This window comes from Hemitrygon akajei, chromosome 6 (genome assembly GCF_048418815.1).
Source record: "Hemitrygon akajei chromosome 6, sHemAka1.3, whole genome shotgun sequence".
Taxonomy (NCBI): Eukaryota; Metazoa; Chordata; class Chondrichthyes; order Myliobatiformes; family Dasyatidae; genus Hemitrygon; species Hemitrygon akajei.
The window spans coordinates 174839526-174866402 of record NC_133129.1 but is presented as its reverse complement, the minus strand read 5'-3'; the positions used below and the strand labels follow the sequence as shown (position 1 = coordinate 174866402).

At 44.4% G+C, this 26877-nt stretch overlaps 1 protein-coding gene across 3 annotated transcripts in view; it reads right to left on the bottom strand.

Annotated features, from left to right (window-relative positions):
- cttn (cortactin) overlaps positions 1-26395 on the bottom strand; it is an 83118-nt gene extending 56723 nt beyond the window's left edge. For all 3 annotated transcript variants that reach the window (XM_073049799.1, XM_073049801.1, XM_073049800.1), the window contains exons 1-3: positions 26238-26395; positions 10857-10940; positions 5550-5623 (exon numbers count right to left, since the gene is read on the bottom strand). In XM_073049799.1, coding sequence (XP_072905900.1) covers positions 5550-5623; positions 10857-10940 — 158 coding nt within the window. In that variant the 5' untranslated portion in view covers positions 26238-26395. The remainder of the gene's footprint in view (positions 1-5549; positions 5624-10856; positions 10941-26237) is intronic.
- Positions 26396-26877: the final 482 nt, after the last annotated feature.

Sequence of the window (26877 nt, the reverse complement as noted above, 5' to 3'; positions counted from 1 at the left end):
ACCTTCAACTTTGAAGAGAAATACCCTAGCTTGCTCGACCCTTCCTCATAAGACATACTCTCCAACCCAGACAGCACCCTGATAAACCTACACCTTCAACCATCAGGCTCCTGAACAAGAGTGAACAACTTCACACACCTCAACTCTGAACTGATTCCACAACCACAGACTCACTCTATAACTCACTCTCCATTGTACAATGTCTTCTGCTGTAATTTGGTTGCAGTCTCTATATAATTTTTCATAAGTTCAAGTGTATTTCTTTATTTTCATGTCTGTAAGAAAATGAATCCCAAGGTAGTATATGGTGACATTATGCTCTTTTATTTTGACTTTCTCTCTCCTCTGCCCCCTCTCCAAAGGTTTCACATACTTCCTACAATGAGGTAACTTCTTTAAAAGTCCTTGAGATTGTCAAATGCTACCTGTAAAATCTCCCTTTAATTTGAGCATTAAACTGAACGTATTCAAATGTGACAGACAAGCTGCTTCACTTCTGTTATATCAGATCTCTCACTTAAAAAATTCCTCATCACATCTGGATATTATTCTGGTTTACAGGAAGCAACCAGCAATTATACCCATTGCAGACATCTCCACCCGCTGTACCTCAAGATATTGATATTCTGTCCTACAAAATCCCAAGTCGAAATCAATTCACATAATAAATGCCAGATTTGTGACCCATAGAATACTTACAGCACAATACAGGCCCTTCGCCTACAATGCTGTTCTGAACATGTACTTACTTTAGAAATTAGCTAGGGTTATCCATAGCCGTCTATTTTTCTAAGCTCCATGTACCTATCCAGGAGTCTCTTAAAAGATCCTATTGTATCCACCTCCACCACTATCGCCGGCAGCCCATTCCACACACTCACCACTCTCTGCATAAAAAACTTCCCCTGACATTTCCTCTGTACCTTCTTCCAAGCACCTTAAAACTGTCATTTTGTGATAGCCATTTCAGCCTTGGGAAAAAGCCTCTGACTATCCACACGATCAATGCCTCTCATCACCTTATACTCTTGATCCAGAGTTTATAGTACCATTACCACTAGATAATGTTGATTCAAACCACAGCTTTTAAGTGCCCAGACCAACTTCACTGAGTAGCATGGCCATTTATTGTGTTGTGTTAGACCATTAAGACTTAAGAGCAGAATTAGACCACTCAGCCCATTGAGTCTGCTCCACTGTTCCATCATGGCCGATTTATTTTCCCTTTCAACCCAATTCTCCTGCTTTCTGCCCGTAACCTTTGACACCCTTACTAATCAAGAACCTGTCAACCTCCGTTTCAAACATACCCAATCACTTGCCCCCATAGCTGATTGGGCGACAAATTCCACAGATTCATCGCCTTCAGCTAAAGAAATTCCTAATTTCTGTTCTAAATGGATGTGCTTCTATTCTGAGGCTGCGCCCACTGGTCCTAGACTCGTCCACTATAGGAAACATCCTCTCCATGTCCACTATCTAGGCTTTTCAATATTCTATTCATATCAATGAAATTCCTTCCTCGGTCTTCTGAACTTCAGTGAGTACAAGCCCAGAGCCATCAGACGCTCCTTATGCATTAACCCTTTCATTCCTGGGATCATTCTCATGATCCTCCTCTGGACCCTCTCCTGTAACAGCACATCCGATCTTCGATAAGCGGCACACACGTGCACCAGTCCAGAAGAAGGCTCTTGAACTGAAGCGTTGCCTCTCCATTTCCCTCCACAGGTTCCATCTCCGCTGAAGGCTCGGTCTCTGCTTCCTGCTCGATACGCAACAATTCATCCAGGAAGCAGCTAATTACTGAATACTTCCTGCCACAGAACCACATTGTAAATGAGATTCCACACATTCGGCACAGGCAGGCTGGGACTGGGACCCGGGGGTGAAAGGGAGGGAGGCACAATGTTGGAAGCTGGGTGGAGCCACACCGTACAGAAGAACAGGCCAAACCACTGGCCAAGACAGGTGGGCACAGAAGACAATAGCAATCAAAGCTTGCCTCTGGCTGCTGATTCTACTGAACCGCCCAGGACTGAAATTAAGGCCAAAGCCTGTTTACTGACCAACATACTTTGCTCTTTTCCATACTTTCTTTATATATTTAAGTTTATTTTATTGAGATACAGCACAGAACGGGCCTTTCCGGCCTTCAAGCCTCGCTGCCCAGCAATCCCCCAAATTTAATCAAAGCCTAATCACGGGACAATTTACAATGAACAATTAACCTACCCACTGGTACCTGTTTGGAATGTAGGAGGAAACCTGAGCACCCGGAGGAAACCCACACGGTCACAGGAAGAAGCAGAAATTGAAGCTGGTTCACTGGTACTGTAAACATTGTGCTAACCACTACGCTAATCGTGCCTCATTACACTAAAAGCCAGAATCTTCACAAAGACCTGTCCAAGCAGCTTTTCTTTTCAAACCTTTTTATTATTATTATTCAAAAACAGCACAAGTACATTGAAGTAACAACACTTACAATGCCTCAAAAGAGAAGAAATTATCTTAAGGATTGAAAATTTTTGTGAATTAAAAAAACCTACTAAGCAAGAAAAGTGAGGGGGAAAAAAAATGAAACTCATTGGAGGTACAACCCCAAATGGGTTTCTTTTCTTTTTCCCTTCTCCAAGCAGCTTTTCAACACGTTAAACTGTGGCTTTGAGTGGTCTATCAGAGAAAACTAAAACACTCAAGGGAATGGTTTTCCCCACACACAGCTGACTGTAATGATGAAGCAGGTCAGACGTGCATACAGCACTTTAACTGCTTGCAGGGTAAGTGCCAGGAGGGAGATTAGCGGGTAGGGAATGAATGAACAACGGAATCACAGAGGGAGTGATCCCTGTGGAAAGCAAAGTGTGAGGGGGAAGCAAAGATAGGCTTGGTGATAGGATCCTTTTGGAGACAGTGATTATGTACCAAGTAACATTTACAACATAAAAGTTCCCAACAAATGACCATTTCTAACAAGGGAGATGCAAACCTCCCACTAATGTTTGTGATCTGGGCAGTTGCTGGAAGGATTGTCCATCCCCTAATGCTTTTGAAAAGGTGCTGGTGAAGTGCCATCTTCAACCACTGTAGGTTTTCTATCAAAGAAAACCTCAGTGCAGTTGGGCAGGGAGTTCCGAGCTACAAGTGGTGTAAATACCTTGTGCTGTCAGGAAGTGGGCCGCTTTCCACAGGATGCCTGGACTCTAACCTGCTCACGGGTATTTCTGAGGCTCATCCCGGTGATTTTCTGTTGCTGTCCCTAAGGAGTTTGTACGTTCTGCCCGGGACTGTGTGGGTTTCCTCCGGGTGCTCTGGTTTCCTCCCACAGTCCAAAGACATACCAGTTGGTGGGTTAATTGGTCATTGCACACTGCCCCTTGATTAGGCTAGGGTTAAGTCGGGGGGTTCCTGGGTGGTGAGGCTCGAAGGCTGCAGGACCTATACTGCACTGTATCTCAATAAATAAATAGTAGCCTGGAAAGGTTCGGTGCAAGACTGCAGAAATAGAGAATTCAATACATTCCAAGTTCTCTTTAAACAAGGTCTGTTTAACTCACAAAGAGAGAAAGAGGGAAGTGAACAACACACACAAATACTGGTGGAATTCAGCAAGTCAGGCATGAAGTCGACACATCAGATTGAGAGTCCTGCTGAGTTCCCTCAGCATTAAGGAAGACTGTTTAATGGTCTTCACTGCCCAATTTCATACAGGCATCCGTTAGTCTCGAGGGACATAGGATTTGCGCAGGCCTGATCAAGGTTGTATGGGAGACTGGCAGTTGCCCATGCTGCAGGTCTCCCCTCTCTATGCCACCGATGTTGTCCAAGGGAACGGCACTAGAGCCAATACAACTTGGCACTGGTGTCATCACAGAACAATGTGTGGTTAACTGCCTTGCTCAATGACACAACACACTGCCTTAGCTGAGACTTGAACTAGTGACCTTCAGATCACTAGACCAACACCTTAACCACTTGGCCACATGCCAACACAATAAGATCACTCAAAAGCAATCTGTATGGGGTAGAATTTAGAGACCAAACTGCTTTCCGCTCCAGAAGAAGGTCCACTGTTTGTTCCCCTCCATAGATGGGAGTAGACTCTCACATGGTGGATTGGATAGTGGACTACTTGACAGATAGGCCTCAGTATGTGCGGTTGGGAGACTGTAGGTCTGACACGGTGGTCAGCAGCACAGGGGCGCCGCAGGGAACCGTACTCTCTCCGGTCCTGTTCACCCTGTACACATCAGACTTCCAATATAACTCGGAGTCCTGCCATGTGCAGAAGTTCGCTGATGACACGGCCATAGTGGGGTGTGTCAGGAATGGACAGGAGGAGGAGTATAGGAAACTGATACAGGACTTTGTGATATGGTGCAACTCAAACTACCTGCGTCTCAATATCACCAAGACCAAGGAGATGGTGGTGGACTTTAGGAGATCTAGGCCTCATATGGAGCCAGTGATAATTAATGGAGAATGTGTGGAGCAGGTTAAGACCTACAAGTATCTGGGAGTACAGTTAGACGAGAAGCTAGACTGGACTGCCAACACAGATGCCTTGTGCAGGAAGGCACAGAGTCGACTGTACTTCCTAAGAAGGTTGGCGTCATTCAATGTCTGTAGTGAGATGCTGAAGATGTTCTATAGGTCAGTTGTGGAGAGCGCCCTCTTCTTTGTGGTGGCGTGTTGGGGAGGAAGCATTAAGAAGAGGGACGCCTCACGTCTTAATAAGCTGGTAAGGAAGGCGGGCTCTGTCGTGGGCAAAGTACTGGAGAGTTTAACATCGGTAGCTGAGCGAAGGGCGCTGAGTAGACTACGGTCAATTATGGATAACTCTGAACATCCTCTACATAGCACCATCCAGAGACAGAGAAGCAGTTTCAGCGACAGGTTACTATTGATGCAATGCTCCTCAGACAGGATGAAGAGGTCAATACTCCCCAATGCCATTAGGCTTTACAATTCTACCGCCAGGACTTAAGAACTTTTTAAAAGCTATTATTAATGCTTTTTGAGATAGTGATTTAGATGCATATCATATTCTTTACTGAGTTAAGTATTGTATGTAATTAGTTTTGCTACAACAAGTGTATGGGACATTGGAAAAAAGTTGAATTTCCCCATGGGGATGAATAAAGTATCTATCTATCTATCTATCTAGATGTATGTTCATAGGAGTTGAGGAATAAGGGAGGATCTCACTGAAACCCATTGAACATTGAAAGGCCTAGATAGAGTGGACCTGCCGAGATCTTGCAGCACTTTGTGTGTGTTGCTCAAGATTTCCAGCATCTGCAGAACCTCTTGTGTGTTAGAGTGGAGTGAAAACAACCTCATCCAAGCCAAGATGGTACTTTTACAACAACTTTAATGCAAAGTCTCAAAAAAATTGAGACGAAATTCACCAGAGCACAGGATTACCAATTACCAAATGGTTGCAGGTTGGAAGTAAAGAATTCCAAAAGCACATAACGTGTTAATGAGTTACCTACAGCAATAAAGAGGCATGCAGCCACCATCATCTAAAGAAAAGTACTTACTTAATGTGGGCCTGGTGTCCAGATCCCTGTACCGACTTGGCTCCCCATCGCTGCTCCTTCTCAGTCAAGTCATTCTGATTAACAAGAACAGAACATTTAACCAACTAGAAAGAAATCATCGATAGAAAGGAATCTAGCAAAATAACTGCAGATATAATTCACCTCTTGCAATAGACGAGGTGGTCAAGGTGGGTATAGTGCAACATCTAAGAGGCATGTGGATGGGTACATGGAGGGGAGGGGGCTTGGAGGGTTACTGGCCGAATGCGGGCAACTGGGACTAGCAGGGAGAATGCCATGGCTGGCATGGACCAGCTGGGCCAAAGGGCCTGTTTTCCTACTGTACTATTCTTGACTCTATCCCAGGCTTGTTCCTCCTCCTCAACTCAGACTGTGAGGTTTACTGACAAAGACACAAAGTTTAACATTTTTTACATAAAATACAGAGGGAGAATCTGGAATCAACTGCCGGTCCATTTTAAGGACCTCCCACCACCCAGGACGTGCCCACTTCTCATTGTTACCATCTGGAAGGAAGTACAGAAGCCTGAAGGCACACACTCAGCGATTCAGGAACAGCTTCTTCCCCTCTGCCATCTGATTCCTAAATGGACACTGAACCCATGAACACTACCTCACTTTTTATTATTTCTGTTTTTGCACTATTTTTAGCTATTTAATATACACATATCCAGTAATTCATTTATTTTTTTCTAATATTTAGCATGTATTACATTGTACTGCTGCCGCTAAGTTAACAAATTTCACAACATATGCCGGTGATAATAAACCTGATTCTGATTCTGTAGGGGTGAACATAGAACATTACAGCACAGTACAGGCCCTTCAGCCCTCAATGCTGTGCTGACCTCTTAACCTACTTTAGGATCAATCTGACCGTTCACTTTTACATCTTCCATTGCCTATCTAACAGATTCTTAAATGTTGCTAATGTACCTGCTTCTGCCACTATGCCCATAACTGTGTAAAAAACTTACCTCTGACATCCCCCTCCCATACATATCTGTGGTCACTTTAAATTTTGCCCCCTATATTATATCACTAGATCAATGCTAACTTCCTCAGCATCGTTATGTGCCATTTCTTACGACATGCATGAGTTTGTGCCCTGTCATTTGACTTGGGTGATCATGGTCTTCCATCTGTCTACTGAGCGAGGGGTAATTGCCTGTGGGGAAGAACCCCCCACCCCCTTCATGCTGTAGCTCTGTCCATGACCATGATTGTTCTTGGCAAATTTTCCTACAGAAGTGGTTTGTCATTGCCTTCTGGGCAGTGACTTTACAAGACGGGTGACCACAGCAATCATCGATACTCTTCAGAGATTGTCTGCCTGGCATCAGTGGTCACACAACCAGGGCTGGTGATATGCACCAGCTGCTCGTACGACCATTCACCACCTGCTCCCGTGGCTTCATGTGACCCTGATCAGGGGGCTGAACCTTACCCAAGGTTGACTTGCAGAGGGAAGGAATAGTTTATACCTCCGTTATTAGAGATGCATCATCACCCTGCCATCCTAGCCTAATTTATTAGCTAGTGTGAAATAAAAAGAAAAACTGCAGGATATGCCCAGAGGGAAACAAAATACATATTTAGTGCCAAAGGCTTATCAGCAGGATGTTCCTTTCGATAGCAAAAAAAAACGAGTGGTGGAAACACAACCAATGCCTTCCACGGGGATGGGGGAGTGCAGTGTCACTTGAGAGAGAATAATACACGGGAAAAATAAAGTATTGAGTACAGGAGTTGGGATGGTGCTTTGAAGCTGCACAAGACATTAGTGAGGCCTAATCGGGAGTACTGTGTGCAATTCTGGTTACCTACCTACAGGAAAGATGTCAATACGATTGAAGGAGTGCAGAGAAAATTTACAAGGATGTTGCCAAGACATGAAGACCTGAGTGACAGGGAAAGGTTGATTAGGTTAGGACTTTATTCTCATAAGCACTAGAGACTGAGGGGAGATTTAACAGATGTATACGAACTTATGAGAGAAAAAGGTAGGGTAAATGAAAGCAGGCATTTTGCACTGAGGTTGTGCAAGATGAGAACTACAGGTCATCAATTAAGGGTGAAAGGTGAAGTATTTAAGGGGAACATGGGGGGGGGGGAGGAAGGGGACTTCTTCACTCAGAGAGTGGCGAGAGTGTGGAATGAGCTTCCGTTTAAAGTGGTGGATGCGAGTGCAATTTCCGGGTCCGTGGTCCGGGTGCAGGTCAATGGGAACAGGCAGGATAATAGGTCAGTATGGAGCAGATGGGCCAAAGGCCTGCTTCCGTACTGTAGAGTTCTGTAACTCCAAGTGTAAAGGGGTCGTTCCATCATGAGAGAGAACAGGCTTGATGGACCAATTAGCCTCCTACAGCCCCATTACAATTCCATGATTAATCATGGTAACGTAGCACAAGTGCAACACTTTCACAGCTCGGGGCGTTGAAGTTCAGAGTTCACTTCCAGCGTTATCTGCATGTCCTCCCTGTGAAATGCATGGGTAGTCCCCGGGCGTTCCAGTTTCTTCCCACAGTCCAAAGATGCACCAGGTTGGTTAATTGGTCTTTGTAAATTGCGCTGTGATTAGGTTAGTGTTAAATTGGGGTTGCTGGGCAGCACGGCTCGAAAGGCCAGAAGGGCCTATTCTGCAATGTATCACTAAATTAAAAATAAATATCTGTCTCAAGACGTGCTTCAGGAGATTGTGGCTCCAGGTTTGTTTCTCACCACCGTGAGGCGCAGCACAAGAGGTGCAGATGCTCAGATGTCTCACCCATCCCCTCGGCTACAAGGGAAAGGCCTGCCTGCGGCATTTGAAAGGAGGGCGGGGGCGAACACAGTGGTCTAGTTACTGAGTTCTGAACCACTGATTGAAACGTGAGCTCAAATACAAAGGGGCCAGGGAATTTAGACTCAAATACCACAGAAGCTGGACAACTACAAATCCATCAGGTTTTTGGGAAATCCCAGCTCATTAATACCCTCCAGGGAATGAACAATGACCGTCAGCATCCAAATCTGCTCTGTACTCAATGTGGTTCACCACCTACTGCCACCAACAGCTGGTCTGGTGAGTAATTACAGATGGATAACAAACAAAGATAAACTTTACTTGTCACATGTCCATACAGTGACATGTGCCATTTACATCAAATCAACTCAGTGAGGATTGTGTTGGGGAGCCCACCAGTGTCACTACACTTTCTAGCACCAACATAATGTGTAACTCACTAACCCTAACCCATACATTTTTGGACTGTGAGAGGCAACCAGAGCACCCAGAGGAAACCCACACAGACACGGGGAGAACATACAAACTCCTTGCAAGCAGTGGTGGGAACTGAACACTGATCTTACAGCCAGTGCTGTTAGGACATATTCTGGAATTATGGTATATACCAAATAGTAATTTCAATAGCAACCAGTCCTCAAACCTGAATGTGGATTGTAGATTGAATTTAAAATGCAGCCCTGAGCAATGGTGTTCTTGGAACTGCAGACTGGGGTCGATTAGAAATAAAGAAACACTCATTTGACCTGAGATGTCTGAATATGAATATGCATGATTGCAGCCCAGAGTCAGTGGGGATTAACAGTCATTTTGGGTGTGTGGAGTGCTGGTGTGAAGATCAAGGTGTTTGAAAATTATATGAAATTCAAAGGAAGCATTGTGGATACATTGTAACTTTAGATTTGTCCTGCTGTTACCTTTGATCTCTAGCGTATAAAAATGTCACGTAATATTGGATCAGGGAGGCCTAATCTTCCAAGAGTGTCTCCAGTATGATTCCTGCTTGTTTGGCTGGATAAAAACTTCTATAATCGAGCAGCTTCAGTGTGTCTCTCCGCTGATTCTTTTCAGTTACACCACTCTGCGAAGTACGGCACCAACTGCTAAATTATTGTACCACCCCGTCACCCAGTTTATGTAGCATCAGAGGAGATACTAATAAAACTCACTCACTCCAGTGTCCCAGTCATTAACCAGGCTGTAGACTGGAGGGGTTCGGTTCTATTCCTTTCAGAGGGTGTTTAATATCTGGAACGTGGTATTGCTGCAAACAGGTACAATTCCTACATTTCAGAGGGGTTTAGACATATAGTTAAATGGGCAAGGTACAGAAGGATGCTGTCTTCATGAGGGCAAATGAGATTTGTGTAGATGGACTAAAAGGATGGGATGAGCATGATGGGCTGAAGGGCCAGCTTCTGATTTGTACATGCTACTCCACATTCCCAGCAACTGCAGAATCTTTTTGTGGTTTACGTTTAATTTCCCCACTGCAACAAAACTGCAAGAGCAAATTGTACAGAAGATGTAACAGTGCAACGCTTAGAGCTAAACACCACTTAGCTCCAGTGATCCGGTTCAATCCCGAGATCGGGTACTGTACGCACGGAGTCAAGATTCAGGGGCAGGCTCAGTATTGACGTCTTATGTAATGTGAAATGTGTTGCTTTGTGGAATATTGTCCCAGTTCCCCTGGCTACCCTGGTCTGCCCCACCCCTCTGGCTGTGCCAGCCTCCCCCCCCACCCCCAGATGCTCCAGTCTCCCCTAACGCCTCCCCCCACCATGGTGCTCCATTCTCCTCCTATACTGCACAGGCGTAGGTTGGTAGATAAATTGGCCACTGTGAATTGCAGCTAGTGGATTTGGCTTATTATCGTCACATGCAGTGAAAAGCTCATCCTGCATACTGTTCAGACAGATCACAATCAATACAGAGTGCATGGAGCTAGAATAGGGTGAAACAACATCAATACACGATAACGTGTAAACACTACCAAGAAAGTACAGTGCAGATAAACGATAAAAGTGCAAGATCATAACGAGGTAGATCGGGAGGCCGGGGTCTTATCATTCAGGATGCCCTTCCCTACAATTTGCTCTTCAGGATTGGGGGAGAAACTGCCCTTGTGAAATGCACTTTCAGGCCTTTGTATCTTCTTCCCGATGGGAGGGGGCGAAGAGACAATTTCCATGGCGGGTGGGGTCTTCAATTATGCCGGCTGCTTTACTGAGGCAGGGAAAAGTATAGACAGAGTCCACAGTGGGGAGGCCAGACCCTGTGATGCGCCATTTTGGCAAATGGCAGAATCAGGGAGATGTTGGGAATGTTGAAATTAGTGCAATGGGTGCTTGATGGTGAGTGGAGGGAGGCATTTTCCTGCTGGTCAACTCAGCAACCCATTGGCTTAATTGGCAGCCCTGGAACGTACCAGGATTTTGAAAACTGGTATACAAAATCCAATCCAGGTTGTGAGGAGGAACCCCAAAAAAAAATCTTACCACAAAGTCAGGGTCAGTATCCCAATCATCACCATCATCTGATGCTGTGACAGAAATAGTCCGACCGGCAGCTGCTTTCCACATCTGGAAGAGACATTTACATCAGTGACAACCCAATGCCAACCAAGCAGAATAAATATCTGAGCAAACACGAGGAAATCTGCAGATGCTGGAAATTCAAACAACTCACACAAAATGCTGGTAGAACACAGCAGGCCAGGCAGCATCTATAGGGAGAAGCACTGTCGACGTTTCGGGCCGAGACCCTTCGTTTCGGTTAGTCCTGACGAAGGGTCTCGGCCCGAAACGTCGACACTGCTTCTCCCTATAGATGCTGCCTGGCCTGCTGTGTTCCACCAGCGTTTTGTGAGAATAAATATCTGCATTTGTCTAGCAATTGTTACATCACTTCAGTCACCCAAAAGTATTTTTATGGCCAATGAGGCCCTTTTTGGAACACCAGCATGTTAAAAAGGCAGACATTAAACTGCACCCCAGCACAACCTCATCAACATAAATACAAGATTGAAGTGATGTCATGTCCTTTACAGATAATGTGCCAAGGATGAAGACAGTGGTGGTTAGCATTGTGCCAGCAACCAGGCTTTAAATTCCACCACCATCTGTAAGGCGTTTCTATGTTCACCCCGTGACCACACGAGTTTCCTCCTGGGGCTCCAGTTTCTTCCCAAACTCCAAGGACCTACAGGTTAGGATTAACAAGTTGTGGGCATGCTATGTTGGCACTGGAACCATGGCAACACATGCAGGCTGCCCCCAGCACTTCCTCAGATTGGCACAAATGTCATACTTCACATGCGACAAATAAAGCTAATCTAACATTGGCTAGAAGATCCAAAATAACTCCCAGTTTACTGCATCAATGAATAAAAACCTACAAATAAAATGCAGATGCTTCAATATAAAATATTTCAAAGTATATTTGTTATCAAATTATGTATAATTTGCACAACCTTGAGATTCATGTCCTTATAGGCAGCACCTAAACAAGAAACCCGAAAGACTCCATTAAAAAGACTAACACACACTCGACGTACTGAGAGAGAAAAAAACCACAAATCAGGCAAACGATAAAAGCAAGCAACAGTATTCTGAACTAAAGAGAGTCCATAGACACAAAGCCCGGACCAGGCCCATGGCCTCAGCTAATCACAAAGAGGAGCAATAAACAGTGCTCACAGAAATGAAATCCGGAGTAGGCCTATAGCCTCACCACAGTCTATCACACAGCAGAGTAAACCAGAGCTTGCAGACACGAAACCCGGAGCAGGCCTATAGCCTCACCACAGTCCATCACACTGCAGAATAAACCAGAACTCACAGACACAAAACCCGGACGGAGCAGGCCACAGCATCAGCCCCAGTGTTGCGGAGAGCAGAGTAAACGCCCTAGAAGAACAAGCAGAACTGGCTCGACCCTTGCCTCCGGTCCCAACACCCAACCTTTTCAATCCATCCAGCCCAGCGTTGAAACCGTCCAAACACCGGGTCAGCATTTGTACTAGGACCTGGACCCTGTCACTTCAACACACTCTGGGCCTGGACCTGAGGGGGGGACTTCTTCACTCAGAGGGCAAAGCAAGTGTGGAATGAGCTGCCAGCAGACGTGGTGAATGTGGGTTCAATTGCAACACTTGAGAAATTTGGGTAATGACATGGATGAGAGAAGTATGGTTCATCGGTTCAGAATGGAATGGATGGGCCAAAGGGTCTGTTTCTGTGCTCTATGGTTCTGGGCAAGGAAAACTGAAAACACTGGAAACACCCTGCAGATCAGGCAGCGTCCATGGGAAGAGAAACAATCACATTTCGAAGTTCAAAGTAAACTTGTTATCGAAGCACATACATATCACCATATATAACCTTGAGATTCATCGTCTTGCAGGCATTCACAGCAAATCCAAAAACCATAATAAAATCAAAGACCACACTCATCAGGACTGACAATCAACCAAAAAACTGCAAATACAAAAGAAATAATAGCAATAAATATCAACACAAGATGAAGAGTCCTTGAAAGGGAGTCCACAGGCTATGGGAACAGTTTAGTGATGGGGCGAGTGAAATTGAGTGAAGTTGTCTGTACTGGTTCAAGAGCCTGACAGTTGAGGGATAATAACTGTTCTTGAACCTGATGATGCGAGTCCTAAGGTTGCTACCATCAGGAAGATGGCACAGAATCAAGAAGAGCGCATGGCCTGGGTGATGGGGTTTCCTGATGATGGATGCTGCTTTCCCTCCCTCCCTACACACGCGCTGCTTCACCCACTGATTTCCTCCAGCAGATTGTTTACTGCAAGTCTTAATTGAATCAATTACGCTTAAACTGCCAGTGAGAGCCTCTGAGGAGCCTTAGAGCGACTGGGTTGCACTCAGACAGGACTGTATACGGAGCGGCTCCCAGGACCACAGTGCCAAATTACTCCAGTCCACAGCCTTCTGATCCACGACCCCCTTACTTCCAGTCACCATCTTGTGCTTGTGTGCTCAGCTGAATAATAATCACCTACGTTATAAAAGAAGAGGGCGGGGGTTAGGGAAGAAAGCATTAAATCTGAAGCCTATGAAATTCATTTATTTTAAAGATACAGTAGGCCTTTTCAGCACGATGAGCACATGCTACCCAAATACCCCCAGGTGACTAATTAACCTACTAACCCGTATGCTTTCAGAATGTGGGAGGAAACCAGAGCACCTGGAGGAAGCAAACAGACACGGGGAGAATTTACAGCCTCCTAACAGACAGCAGTGGGAATTGAACTAGGGTCACAGGCGAGTGTTTCCTCCAATTATTTTTTTCCCAGCTGTGCTGACCAACCATTGCTCTGGGCAGGAAATTTTTACATGGCCTGGAAACCCGCAAGGTACTTTAAATGGTTTTTTTTTTGTATATGCAAACTATAATATTTAGAACGGAAATTTAAAAATCACATACTTTTGATTTTAGTTATTAATTGAAGGGTATAACAAAATGCAGTACAAAAGAAAATCTTTTCCGCTCTGTAAATTTTTTTCTAGCTGCACGGCAACAAAGGCCACATGCGCAGGAGCCTTTTAGTTACTGCACGGCCGCGCACCCACGCAGCTTAGAAGGAAGAGTGTCACTGGCACTACAAAGCATTACGCTACTGCGCGTGAGATAAAACAGAAAGGCAATATTTACACGAGCAGAGGAGGTCAATAAAAGGCAGTGCTGTAGATTAAAGATTCAGTCGTCGGAGTTGAGGTGAATCGTTTCTACTGAAGGAGAGCACCTTCATTATAGTTGTAAGAGCAGCTTAGCCACCATGGCCTGTGGGGCAACAACCAGTGCTGGAAAATGGAATGATTCCAAATCACTTTAGATTGTGGCTAGAATAGGTACAGTAGGGCCAACTGCACAACAAATCCATGCATTTCTAGCTGCACATTCTACCTGAATTCCTGATGCTCTTATTTCAAGTTCATCGTCATTCAACCACAACTGTATACAGCTAAACAAACCAACATTCCTCCAGGCTCAAGGTACAAAACACAGTACATACAGTCACATAGTTATGATAACATATAAAATCCCAAAATAATACTAGCACAAGAATATTAGAATCCTCCCCACAGAAAAAAATACACCGGTAATTTCTTCAGACATGAAAATACTGCAATAGGTGTCCTAAAATTTGATATATTAAAAGCAGAATCAAACTTACTATCATTGGAATACATCATGCAATTTGCTGCTGAGCAGCAGCAGAACATTGCAATACATTAGAAAACATCTAAATTACAGTAAGTATATATTTTCAAAAAGTTAAATAGCGCAAAAAGAGAAAAAAGGTGAGGTAGTGTTCATGGTAAATTAGAGTCTGCCTCAAGCAACAGTGGAGCACTTTTGAAGTCTATTCTCTGTGAGAAATACAGCAGCCACTTTGCTTATATCAAACTCTCACTAAAATAAACTCTTCAAGTTGCTGGTTGAAGTCCACTGGCCAAAAGCCCAGCAGATCTCCTCTGTGATACAAGAGTAGGGCTGCAAAACAGATTATGTCAACCCCGAAAGCAGATGGAGCCTTGGCTTAAGAATATAACGTCAGATACAGGAGAAAGAATAAGACTCCAGGCCCCTTTAACCAAGTCACCACACTTCAAGGCAAGTGCCATGTTGATACATTATCTCCATACCAAATGTGGTGGGGTGGAGATACATCTCTAGCAAAGAAGGTATAAGGCCCTCCTTCCCTCTGCTGGACTACAGGTCACCCTTGAATAAGGTGCAGCACTTGCTTAGCCCCACACCCTGACACGTGAAGCCATGGGTGCAAGTGCCATGGGTGTAAATGGTTGTATGAGCAGCTGGTGCATATCACAAGCCCTGGTTATGTGACCACCAACGCCAGGCAGACAACCTCTGAAGAGCATTGATAATGGCCGGGGTCACCTGTCTTGTTAAGACACTGCCCAGAAGAAGGCAATGGCAAACCACTTCTGTAGAAAAATTTGCCAAGAACAACCATGGTCAAGACCACGATCGCCTACATCATACGACATAGCAGATAATGATGATGGTGGCATTCTCCATATCCCTTGATTTTGTTTAACATTTAGACAGTGAAGGTGGTTATCAAAAATTAGAGGGGCATCTTGACCAGGCAGTAGAGCTGAATATTGGAAAATGGCTTACAATTCAGATAAGAGCAAAGTGTTACATTTTGGGAAATCAAACCAAGGTAGGACTTACAGGCCGAATGATCGGTCCCTGGGGGAGTGTTGTGAACAGAGGGATCTAGGAGTACCAATACACAGTTTTCTGAAGGTGGCACAGGTAGACAGGGCAAAGAAGGCATTTGGCATGTTGGTCTTCATCGGTCAAGGAATTAGGACATAATGCTGCAGTTATACGTTGCTGAGATTGCACGCGTGGTATTATGCACTGCTTTGGTCACCCTTTTATAGGATAGACATAATTAAACTGGAGAGAGGGCAGAGAAGATTTACAATGATGCTGCCAGGACTCAGGGGGGTGAGTTATGGGGAGAGGTTGGACAGGCCTTGAAATTCCGGAGACTGAGAGATGAGAGATGTATCATGAGGGGTATAGATAGGGTGAACACAGGGCCTTTTTTCTAAGGAAAGGGGAGCTAAAAACTAGAAGTTTACCATGAGAGGTGAAAGATTTAAAAAGGGACCTGAGGGGCAACTTCTTCACGTAGAAGGTGGTCAGTGTACAGAATGAGCTGCCAAAGGCAGGCACAATTACAATATTTAAAAGACATTTGAATAAGTACACAGACAGGAATGTAAAGGTACACTGACCAAGCATGGGCAAATGGGACTAGATTGATGGGCAGTATGGTTGGCATGGACGAATTGAGTCAAAGGGACTGCTCCTGACTCCTTGACTCTAAATCTAGCCATCCTGGACTCGAATGAACTCAATGACTGCATGTCCGCAGCCCTCTCAGAGAACGATCCATGAGCCTCCTAGTGAATCTTGAATAACCCATCCTAATCTACTCCTTGTACACTGTGTGGCCAGATTCTGCTCCAACTCCATTAACAAGTTTGCAGGTAATACCACCAGAGTGGACCGTGCTCAAATATTAATGAGTCAGAGTACAGGAAGGAGAGAGAGAGCTTAGTGACATTGTGGCATGACAACAACCTTTCCCTCTGAAAGAGCTGGTCATTGTCTTTAGGAAGGGGAGCAGTGCATATACTCCCATCTACGTCAACAGTGTTGACATTGAGAGCTTCAAGATCCTAGGAGAGAACATCATTAGCCTGTCCAGGTCTAACCATATAGATGCTACAGCCAAGAAAACTTATCAACGCCTCCACTTCCTCACGTCCCTGTTGAACCTTACAAATTTTTAATTGATGCACTATAGATGGCATCCTATTTGAATGCACAACAGCTTAGCGTGGCAACTACACTGCATGTGATGTGGGAAACTGCAGAGTCTTTTGGACTCTGCCTAGATCTCTCGCTGCCTCAGTACAGCAGCCAGCATAATCAAAGACCCCAACCAACCCAGATATCGTCTCTTCTCCCCTCTCCCATCAAGCAGAGGATACACAAGTACTAAGGCATGGACCACAAGGCTCAAGGACAGCATCGATCCCACTGTAAACTGGATCAGCAAATTTGCGAATGACACCAAGCTTGGAGGTGTACTGGACAGCGAGGAAGGCTATCATAGCTTGCAGAGGGATCTACATCAGGTGGGAAAATGGGCTGAAAAATGGCAGATGGAATTTAATGCAGACAAGTGCAAGGTTTTGCACTTCGGTAGGACCAACCAGGGTAGGCCCTACACAGTGAAAAGTAGGGCACTGGGCAGTGTGATAGGACAAAGCGATCTGGGGATACAGATCCACAAGTCATTGAAAGTGGCATCACAGGTAGATAGGGTCGTGAAAAAAAGCTCTTGGCACATTGCCCTTCATAAATCAGTGTATTGAGTACAGAAGATGGCATGTAATGTTGAAGTTGTACAAGACATTGGTGAAGCCTAATTTGGAATATTGTTTGCGACTTTGGTCAACTACCTACAGGAAAAAATGTAAATAAGATTGAAAGACTACAGAGAAAATTCACAGGGGTGTTGCTGGGTCTGGAGGACCTGAGTTGCAAGGGAAAATTGAACAGATGAGGACTTTATTCCTTAGAACACAGAAGATTGAGAGGAGATTTAATAGATGTATACAAAATCATGAGGGACATAGAGTACAGTTGGCCATCCTTATCTGTGGGGGATTGGTTCCGAGACCACCCACGGATACCAAAAAACGTGGATGCTCAAGTGGGTGGACTTTAGGACCCGGCGGAGCTCCAACCTTATTTAACCTGTCTCAGTGTGATGGACTATAGGACCCGGCGGAGTTCGGGACCCACCGTCCACAGTATTTCTGTTCTGGAAAACGATCACGATTGAAAATAAAGTGGAAATAATAAAGCGATCAGAAAGGGGTGAAACGCGATCAGTCACTGGAAAAGCATTAGGCTACAGTTGGTCAATGATCGGAACAATTTTAAAGGATAAAGTAAGAATAATGGAGGATGTGAAAGGCCCTGCCCTGATGAAAGCTACAATTATTACTAAGCAACACAGTGGTTTAATTATTGAAATACATACGTTTCTTAAGTGTTTTATATGCATAGAAAGGCAAAATATACTCTATATACTAAGACAAACGTTTGAGTAACTGACGCTAAAAAATACCGGATGTACCTGTCCCAACTTAGAGAACCTGTTTTTTTTTCGATTCCCGATCCACAGTAATCTACGCACATCCTCCCGTATACGTTAAATCATCTCTTGATCACTTATTATACCTAATACAATGTAAATAGTTGCTATACTGTATTGTTTAGGGAATAATGACAAGAAAAAAAAGTCTGTGCATGTTCAAACGACGAGTGTTGGAGCAAGAACTTCTGGGTTTTCCCGATCCGCGGTTAGTTGAATCCGCACATGTGGAACCCACGGATAAGGAGGGCTGACTGTAAATGCAAGCAGGCTTTTTCCACTGAGGTTGGGTGGGACTGCAACCACAGGTCATGGACTAAGGGTGAGAGGTAAAATGTTTAAGGGGAACATGAAGAGAAACTTCTTCCCTCAGAGTGTGGAACGAGCTACTAGCATAACTGGTGCATGCAAGCTCAATTTCAATGTTTAAGAGAAGTTTGGATAGGTACAAGGATAGTAGGGGTATGGAGGGTCATGGAACAGGTTGATGGGAGTAGGCAGTTTAAATAGTTTTGCACAGACTAGATGGGCCAAAAGGCCAGTTTATGTGCTATAGTTCTCTATGACTCTATGTTATAAGACTATTAACTAGTCCCCTGGTATGTTAAAATGGACTCTTGCCCTCACAGTCAACCTCATTATGACCTTGCAGTTTTTAATTTTCCACCTACACTATACTTTCTCTGTAGCTTCTACACTTCACTCAAAGTAAATTTATTATCAAAGTACATACATGTCACCATATACAACCTGGAGATCCATTTTGTGGGCATACTTAATAAATCCATAATAGAATAATAACCATAAACAGAATCAATGAAAGACCCCACTAACTTGGGCATTAAACTGGTGTGCAAAAGACAACAAACTGAAAATACGAAAAGAAATAAATGATAATAATAAATAAGCAAGAAATATCGAGAACCTGAAATGAAGAGTCCTTGAAAGTGAGTCTATAGGTTGGGGGAACAGTTCACTGATGGGGCAAGTGAAATTGAGTAAATTTATCCCATTGGTTCAAAAGCCCGATGGTTGAGGGGTAATAATTTTTCCTAAACCTTGTGGTGTGGGTCCCGAGGCTTCTGTACCTTCTTCCTGATGGCAGCAGCAAGAAAAAAAGCATGTCCTGGGTAAATGGGTTCCCTGATGATGGATACTGCTTTTCTGTGACAGCGTTTTGCGTAAATGTGCTCAATGGTGTTGGGGGGGGAGGGGGCTTTAACCACAAGACACAGGAACAGAATCAGGCCATTTGGCCCCTTGATTCTGTTCCACTATTCAATCACGGCTGATCCTTTTTTGCCCTCCTTAGTCTCACTCCGCGACTTTTTCCCCATAACTTTGATGCCACGTCCAATCAAGAACCTATCAATCTCTGCCTTAAATACACCCAACGACCTGGCCTCCACAGCAGCCTGTGGTAACAAATTCCACAAATTCACCACCCAAGATGGACTGGGCCATATCCAGCACTTTTGGTAGGATTTTCCATTCTAGAGCATTGGTGTTCCCATACCAGGCTGTATTGTTGCTGCTTTACCTTTTTCCACATCAATGCACAGTGCAATGATCTGAACCATATGAACAGTATGTAAGACAAGGCTTTCACTGTATCTAAGTACATGGGACAATAATAAAACCATTACATCTTCATTTGCAACTGCTACCACTGGTTCTAGATTCCTCAGGCAGAGGACATACACCACTGCACCCACCCTGTACAAAATCCTGCCTCATTAGTAAAGCAGTATCAATGACAATACAGTGCTCCCTTACATTTCTGGGCACCGGAACATCAGCCGATATCTTTGTGCTCAGGCCTCTGGAACAGCGGCTAAACACACAATCGATGGCTCAGATGAGAAAGCTGACAACTGAGCTAGGGTTAACAGAGCAGAAATCCACATTTTTAAATTAGCAGCTTCGATCCAAGATTGCCCATTTGCCGGTTGAATTTATCACCGCCTCTGTGGAGTAGCGTTCATTTTGAAGGAGATATTTCACCTTTCACAGTGACGGTCATTAATCTGGTAATCAGCTTCCATCAGCCGATCCGGTGTTGCACTCCTGGCCAGATGCCAGGCATATCGTGGAAGATTACATTTCAGATATTGTTCCTTCCCTTCACTGAGCCCGTCACAAAGATTTCTTTTCTTACCAGTAAAGAAATCCCACAAAATCCACAATTACAAACATTTTATTTAAACATAAGTGGGAGCACAGCAGCATAATTGTTCACACACTGCTTTACAGCACCAATAGGAGTTCAATTCCCACCACTGTCTGGAAGCAGCTTGTACGTTCTCCCCGTGACCATGTTCAGAATCAGAATGGCGTTAAATATCGCCGGCATATCTCATGAAATTTGTTACTTTTGCAACATCAGTACAATGAAATACATAATAATAATGGGGGAAAAAAACACTGAATTAGAGTAAATGTGTATATTAGTTAAATTAGTAATGCAAAAAAAATGATACAGGAGTGAGGTAGAGTATGGGTTCAATATCTGGATGGCAGAGGGAAAGAAGCTTTTTCCTCCGGGTACTCCGGATTCCAAGGTCACAAGGGTTGGGGTTAGTGAGCTGTGGGCACGCTACGTTGGCACCAGAAGCAAGGCGACACTTGCGGGCTGCCCCCAGCACAATCCTCACTGATTGGACTTAACGCTCACAACACGTTATGTTTCAATGCACATGCGACAAGTAAAACTAATCTCATCTTCTCTTAGGGCGTGCAGCAGTCCGGTCTGGAAAGGCAGGCCTCGGTGAATAAGTTTGCAGTTAGTCATTCTGGCATGTCATGGGATCAGGAAGGCAGCTCTGAAGTGTGTGGCTGCCTCCCACAGTGAAGAAATTACAGAAAATACTACAGGCAAATTCTTCAGTGTGGGTGTCATCTGCAGCTTTATCGAGTCACAGAACTTGGACTCACTGCAGGGAGACTTGGACTCTGTGCTAGATTGGCAAGGAGCTGCAGGCTTTAGAAAGTCTTGGAAAGGTTAAAATTACAGATACCGGAAGACTGAATCAAATACAGAGAGTGCTAAAAAATGCTTAGCAGATCAGGCAGCATCCATGGAGACAGAATGAATACTGTATACTGATCAGTTAAATGAATCACTGTTAGGACCAATTTAGAGTCTGTATTCACATTAAGGCCTCCAAGAAGACCACAACCTTGTCGTGGATTGGAGGTTTGCGTGCCTCAATGATCTGGAGAGCTATGTTGTCTGGAGTCAGGGTTTTATAGTTTGGCTCTTGGTCAGGTCACCCATGCCACACAGGTCAAAGGGTAGAGGCCAGACTAAGAGTGGTCCACCGGTCCTCCAGGTTCGGGAGTTCAGCTCAGGGCTAACAACCCTGACTGGAAAAACAAAATTGTTACGGAAACAGCAATGAAGAATCTTTTTACATCTGACTGGCTCTATTCCTCAGGATCCAACTGAGACCTGCATGACTGACAAAAGTGAAAAGCGAGTGGAAGCTACTGATACAACGAAGGAAGCCCTGAATACCACCAGAGATGGAGGACCTTCATTGCTGCCCTAATTGCCAGCAGCATAACGGAATTGAGGAGCTTGTGGATATAGACCATAGCTTCATCATTAACCACAGCCTGCCAGACTTCTCTGGAATAAGAATGCACAAAATGCCTTTGATATTCCATCTTGTCCTTTCCCCATTTTCAACCGGAATGAGAACAATAAATGTGTGCTAAGCTTCAGAGGGGTGGGGGAAAAGAGAGGTGAAGACTGCAAATGGTATGTCTGTCAGAAAGTGGAAAACGAGGTTGCCCAGATGTCACACGTGGTGGTGTTGCTGTCTCAAAGAGGGCGATCACAGTCTGTAGGGGTTGTAATAGAACAGTGTTTCCCAATTCTTTTCTTTCTTTTTTTTTAAAAAAGAAACACCACTGACCCCCTCCATTATGCAAGGGGTCCATGGACCCCAGCTTGGGAACCCCTGTAATAGAGGAAGGAACAAGAAGAGTAGTAAAAAGCTCCAGTATGCTGGAATTGAGAGATGCAGAACATAACAGCAACTAAAAATCTGAAATAAAAGACTGCTGGAAATGCTCAACAGGTCTGCACCATCCACAAATTGAGAAGGAGTTCAAGATGGACAGGTTTTCCTTTTAGATATTTGCAACATCTTACTACAAACCAAAAGCAGTTTAATGCCTGGCTAACATCGACTAATATCAATGAGACTGGCTGTTCATTTACTTCACTGTTAGTGGCATTTGCTGTGGGCAAATTGCTTGAAGTGGTGGCCAGGCTTCAGTAGGACCTCACTGCTTGCAGAGTGGTTTGGTGAACACAGAACAGAAGCAGGTACGTAACCTTTGAAAACTGTTCCACTGTTCAACACCCTGGCTCATCCTGGGCATCCATCTCACCCGCACGTCCAATTCCCAGAGTGTCCAAGATCCTAGAAACCTCAGAACTGAATGTACTCAAAAACAGAATTATTCATGTTCAACTCCTAATAAACAGGGGAGGGGAAAGAACCCCAGATCTACCTGCAAAATTTGTCTTTTATTTACTCCCACTGACAAAGTTCTGATGGTAAAATATGTCGACTGTATTTTTAAAGTTTTCTTCTGTACTAAGACAGGCAGTGTACATAGACCACCTAACTAAACACGTCTCAAGATTAAAGATTGTTTATTGCCATTCTTCAGTACATGAATGTAAAGGAGAACGAAATGATTGTTACTCCAGATCTGATGCAGCATCTGACAACTGATGCTGTACCTGTCTGTGGGCACAAGGGAAACAGCAGAGTAACATGGATGGGATGATGGGAATAAAACTGATAAAAATAAAGGACAATTTTGCTTATTAATAATAATTTAGTTGCATTATAGAGGGAAAAAAATCAGAGGTATTTGCCCAAAGCTTTCATAAATAACCAAAAGTACCTGATTTTATTTATCAACAAAATTAATACCCTGAACAGAACAAAATATACAAATGAGGAATTCAAGTACTGAATATAGTCAATCATTGAGCCCCCTATAATCCCTGAGGGAAAGAATTCTAACATTCTTTTTAAATGTTCAGTTTTTAATCCCCTGTTTGATACAGTTTTTGATATCTCCAGGCCTGTACTTGCTGGAACTTAGAAGAATGAGGTGGGTTCTCATTGAGACCTAGGAGAGCAAACAGAGAGATGTCTTCTTACAGTGGGGGAGCCTAAGACCAGAGCCTCAGAATACAAAGACATCCCTTTAGAACAGATGAGGACTAATTATTTCAGCCAGAGGGTGGTCAATCTGTGGAATTTATTGCCACAGGCAGCTGTGGAGGCCAAGTCACATAATTAAAGCGGAGGTTGATAGATCCTTGATTAGTAATAAATAAAATAGGCATCCGTTAGTCTCGAGAGACCACGGATTTGCGCCTTGGGAAGTTTCCAGGGCGCAGGTCAGGGTAGGGTTGTATGGGAGACCGGCAGTTGCCCAAGCTGCAAGTCTCCCCTCTCCTCGCCACCGATGTTGTCCAAGGGAAGGGCAAGGGCCGATACAGCTCGGCACCAGTGTCGTCGCAGAGCAATGTGTGGTGAAGTGCCTTGCTCAAGGACACAACACGCTGCCTCAGCTGAAGGTCGAACTTGCGACCTTCAGATCACTAGATCAATGCCTTAATCACTTGGCCACACACCAACTTGATTAGTAAGGGCATCAAAAGACAGGAGATTGGGCTTGAGAGGGGTAATAAAATCAGCCGTGATGGAATGGCAGAGCAGACTCCTTTTTCTTAATTCTGCTCCCATGTCTTATAGTCAAGTGTGCACCCTCAATCTGGGCTCCCCAGCTGCAGATGCAGCTTCAAGGCGGCAGCCCTCTCAAAATTTTGAGGAGATGCCAAAACAGTTTCTACAGACAAGTATACAGATACAGACAACATACACCTGTGATATTAAACCCGATTCTGATTCCACATCCTAGTTTTGACCAAGTTTTCATTAATGCAGCCTACATTTCAAATGCAAGAAAATTAAGTCTTAAAATCTAACCTTCAGCATTGTACTTTTCTATTTCCTGGTTACTCTTCTTTGTTTCTCAAACATCTGGTCAGAAAATAACCTAAAACGTCCTACTAATAAAAATTGTAGCTAATGTTTTTCTCCCTAAAGCAGCTATTTATTTGAAAGGCTATGTAACTCATTATTGGGAATGATCTAATCTCTGCAGTAACAGTTATGTACAGAACTCAATACACTGAAAGCCATATTACAACAAAGTATCATTAAGGATTCTATTAACACTCCTATGGATGGTCTCAAGCCTGGTTGTTTGTGAAAGGAGGAGGCTCAAGTATCGGGCTGGCAAACCCATCCCATAAAAGCCCAGAGCTATAAAAACACCAGAGGCCCCAAAGACCTCATCAGAATCAGGTTTAATATCACACACATATGTCATGAAATTTGTTAACTCTATGGCAGCAGAACAATGAAAAACACAAATAAATAAATAGAGGAAAAGACTGAATTACAGCAAGTATGTAGTGAAGTTAAAATAAGCAGCGCAAAAAAAAACAGAAGTGAGAAAGTAGTGAGATAGTGTTTGTGGGTTCAATGGGATGGCAGAGGGGAAGAAGCTGTTCCTGAATCACTGAATCCTTGGGAGGGGAAGGGTCTTCACCTGGAAGACACAAAGTTGTCTTGTAAAAGCGGAAGGAGGCACAGGCTGATCAACTTTCAGTCCAGGACAGAGGACTCTGACGAGCTGCCCGTACAGGTGATGGGCTTAAGAAGAATTAGAGGTACTATCGCCCAGGTGGTATCTTAAGTCAAACCATCTCTCCCTTGCCCAACCCACTTTCCGAAAGACACTGAAAGGATTCCAGGGAACTAGTCTGAATGGTAGAGGAGTCGCATCCATCACAGCAATTTCTTTTTAATTGACGTTCATCACCGAGAAACTCCCACCATCATAGCTATGCTCGCTTGTGCCACAAGGAAGGAGGTACAGGAGCCTTAGGTCCAGAAACAATTATTACCCTTCAACCATCAGGCTCCTGAACCAACATGGATAACTTTACTCACCTCAACGCTGAACTGATTCCACGATCTACAGAATCAAGGACTCTACTGCTCATGTTCTGTTTTTTAAAATTCATTAATACAGTTTGTCTTTTTGCACGTTGGTTGTTTATCAGTCTTTGTGTGGAGTTTTACATTGATTCTATTGTAATTCTGTTTTACTGAATCCCAACCAGAAAACGTATCTCAGGGCAGTGTACCCAGATAATAAATGTACTTTAAAACCTTGACATTCGGGTTATCCACTTATTAGCTCACTGTTCCTTACGCGAAATGACTGTACACTATGTCTCGTTTCCTCAGACCAGGCTTCATTAGCAACTGAACACTGAATGAAAGGCGCTCTATAAATGCGTTTTCCTCTCCTGAAGGCCACAAAATATCAGTCTGCCTCCGGAGGGAGAACATTCAGTCAAAAGTAAATGAACACCTTTCGCAATCCTGGAAGACGCAATTATCCGTCAGTAAAGTAAATCTAAAGTGAAGTGGAAGACAAAACCGCCGGGATCGGAGATGTTGGGTCCTGTGTTTAATCGGCCTTCTGCGTTCCCAACCGTGTTTTAAGAAGTCGCTGCGAGTGCCCCGAAGAGAGGTGCGAGTTCAAAGCGTTCCTTTCCCAGCCCGAAGCGCTGCCCAGGACGTGCGCCCTGCTCCAGCGACAGCCCCACCCCGTCTGCCTCGCAATCCCATCCTGGGCACCAACAGCTCCACAATCCGCTCCCAGGGAGAGGGTGGGGGAAGTCCTGCCCACGGAGGAGAGGCCGTAGTGGCCGCAGCCATCGTCATTCAGATACGGCGCCTGGAGCAGGAATCGCCGCACAGGCAGGTCAAAGCGCTGCCTCTCCTTCCCGGAGGCATTACCCTCCCCGCAGAGGCATTTGATGCAATAACGTTTCAATCAGGATCCGGATCACATACCTCACCCCCCACCACCACCTAAAAAAAAATGACCCATAGCAGACAGTGCAACTTCCCATCCTGTCTCAAGGTATTGAGTGACACTACACGCTGTGCGCGCAGGACAAAGGTGTAGCAGCCCTGTTCCAGACCTTTCTGTAAACCACGGGCCTGCAATCACTTACCTTGCAATCCGAGTTCCGCTGGCTTCCTCCCTGTTTTGCCCTCTCTCTCTCTCTCTCCCTCTCTCTTCCCAATGCCCCCCTCGCTCTCCCTCTCTCTTTTCACTGGATCCTTTGGTCGTAGTTTCCGTCTCTGCTTCACACACTTCCTGCACCGATCACGTGTTTCAATCAGCTGTTCCCATCCCAATCTCCCACGGGCTTCCAAAGGAAAGTGGGCAGTTCTCTTTTTTTCCTCTCCTCCTTGCCTCGCTTTTTTCAAATACTTCTCATTTCCCTTGGAACAAACGCCAATTCCAATTCAGAAATCTTTCTGTATATATAAAAATATATATTTTTTCCAAATAAAGAGTGCCTTTTTAGTACGAAAGTGAAATTCTGGCTCAAAATGCCAAAGGTCCTAGTTTTTCCACCAGCCTGCAGGTCACCCTTGGGCAAGGTGTGGCAACTACTTAGCCCCAAACCCCCATGGGAGCAGATGGTTGTGTGAGCGTCTGCTGCATATCACAAGTCCTGGTTATGCAATCACTGACACAAGGTAGACAAACTCTGAATAGCATTGAAAAAAGGGCTGGTGTCACCTCTCTTGTAAAGACACTGCCCAAAAGAAGGCAATGGTAAGCCACTAATGTAGAAAAAATTG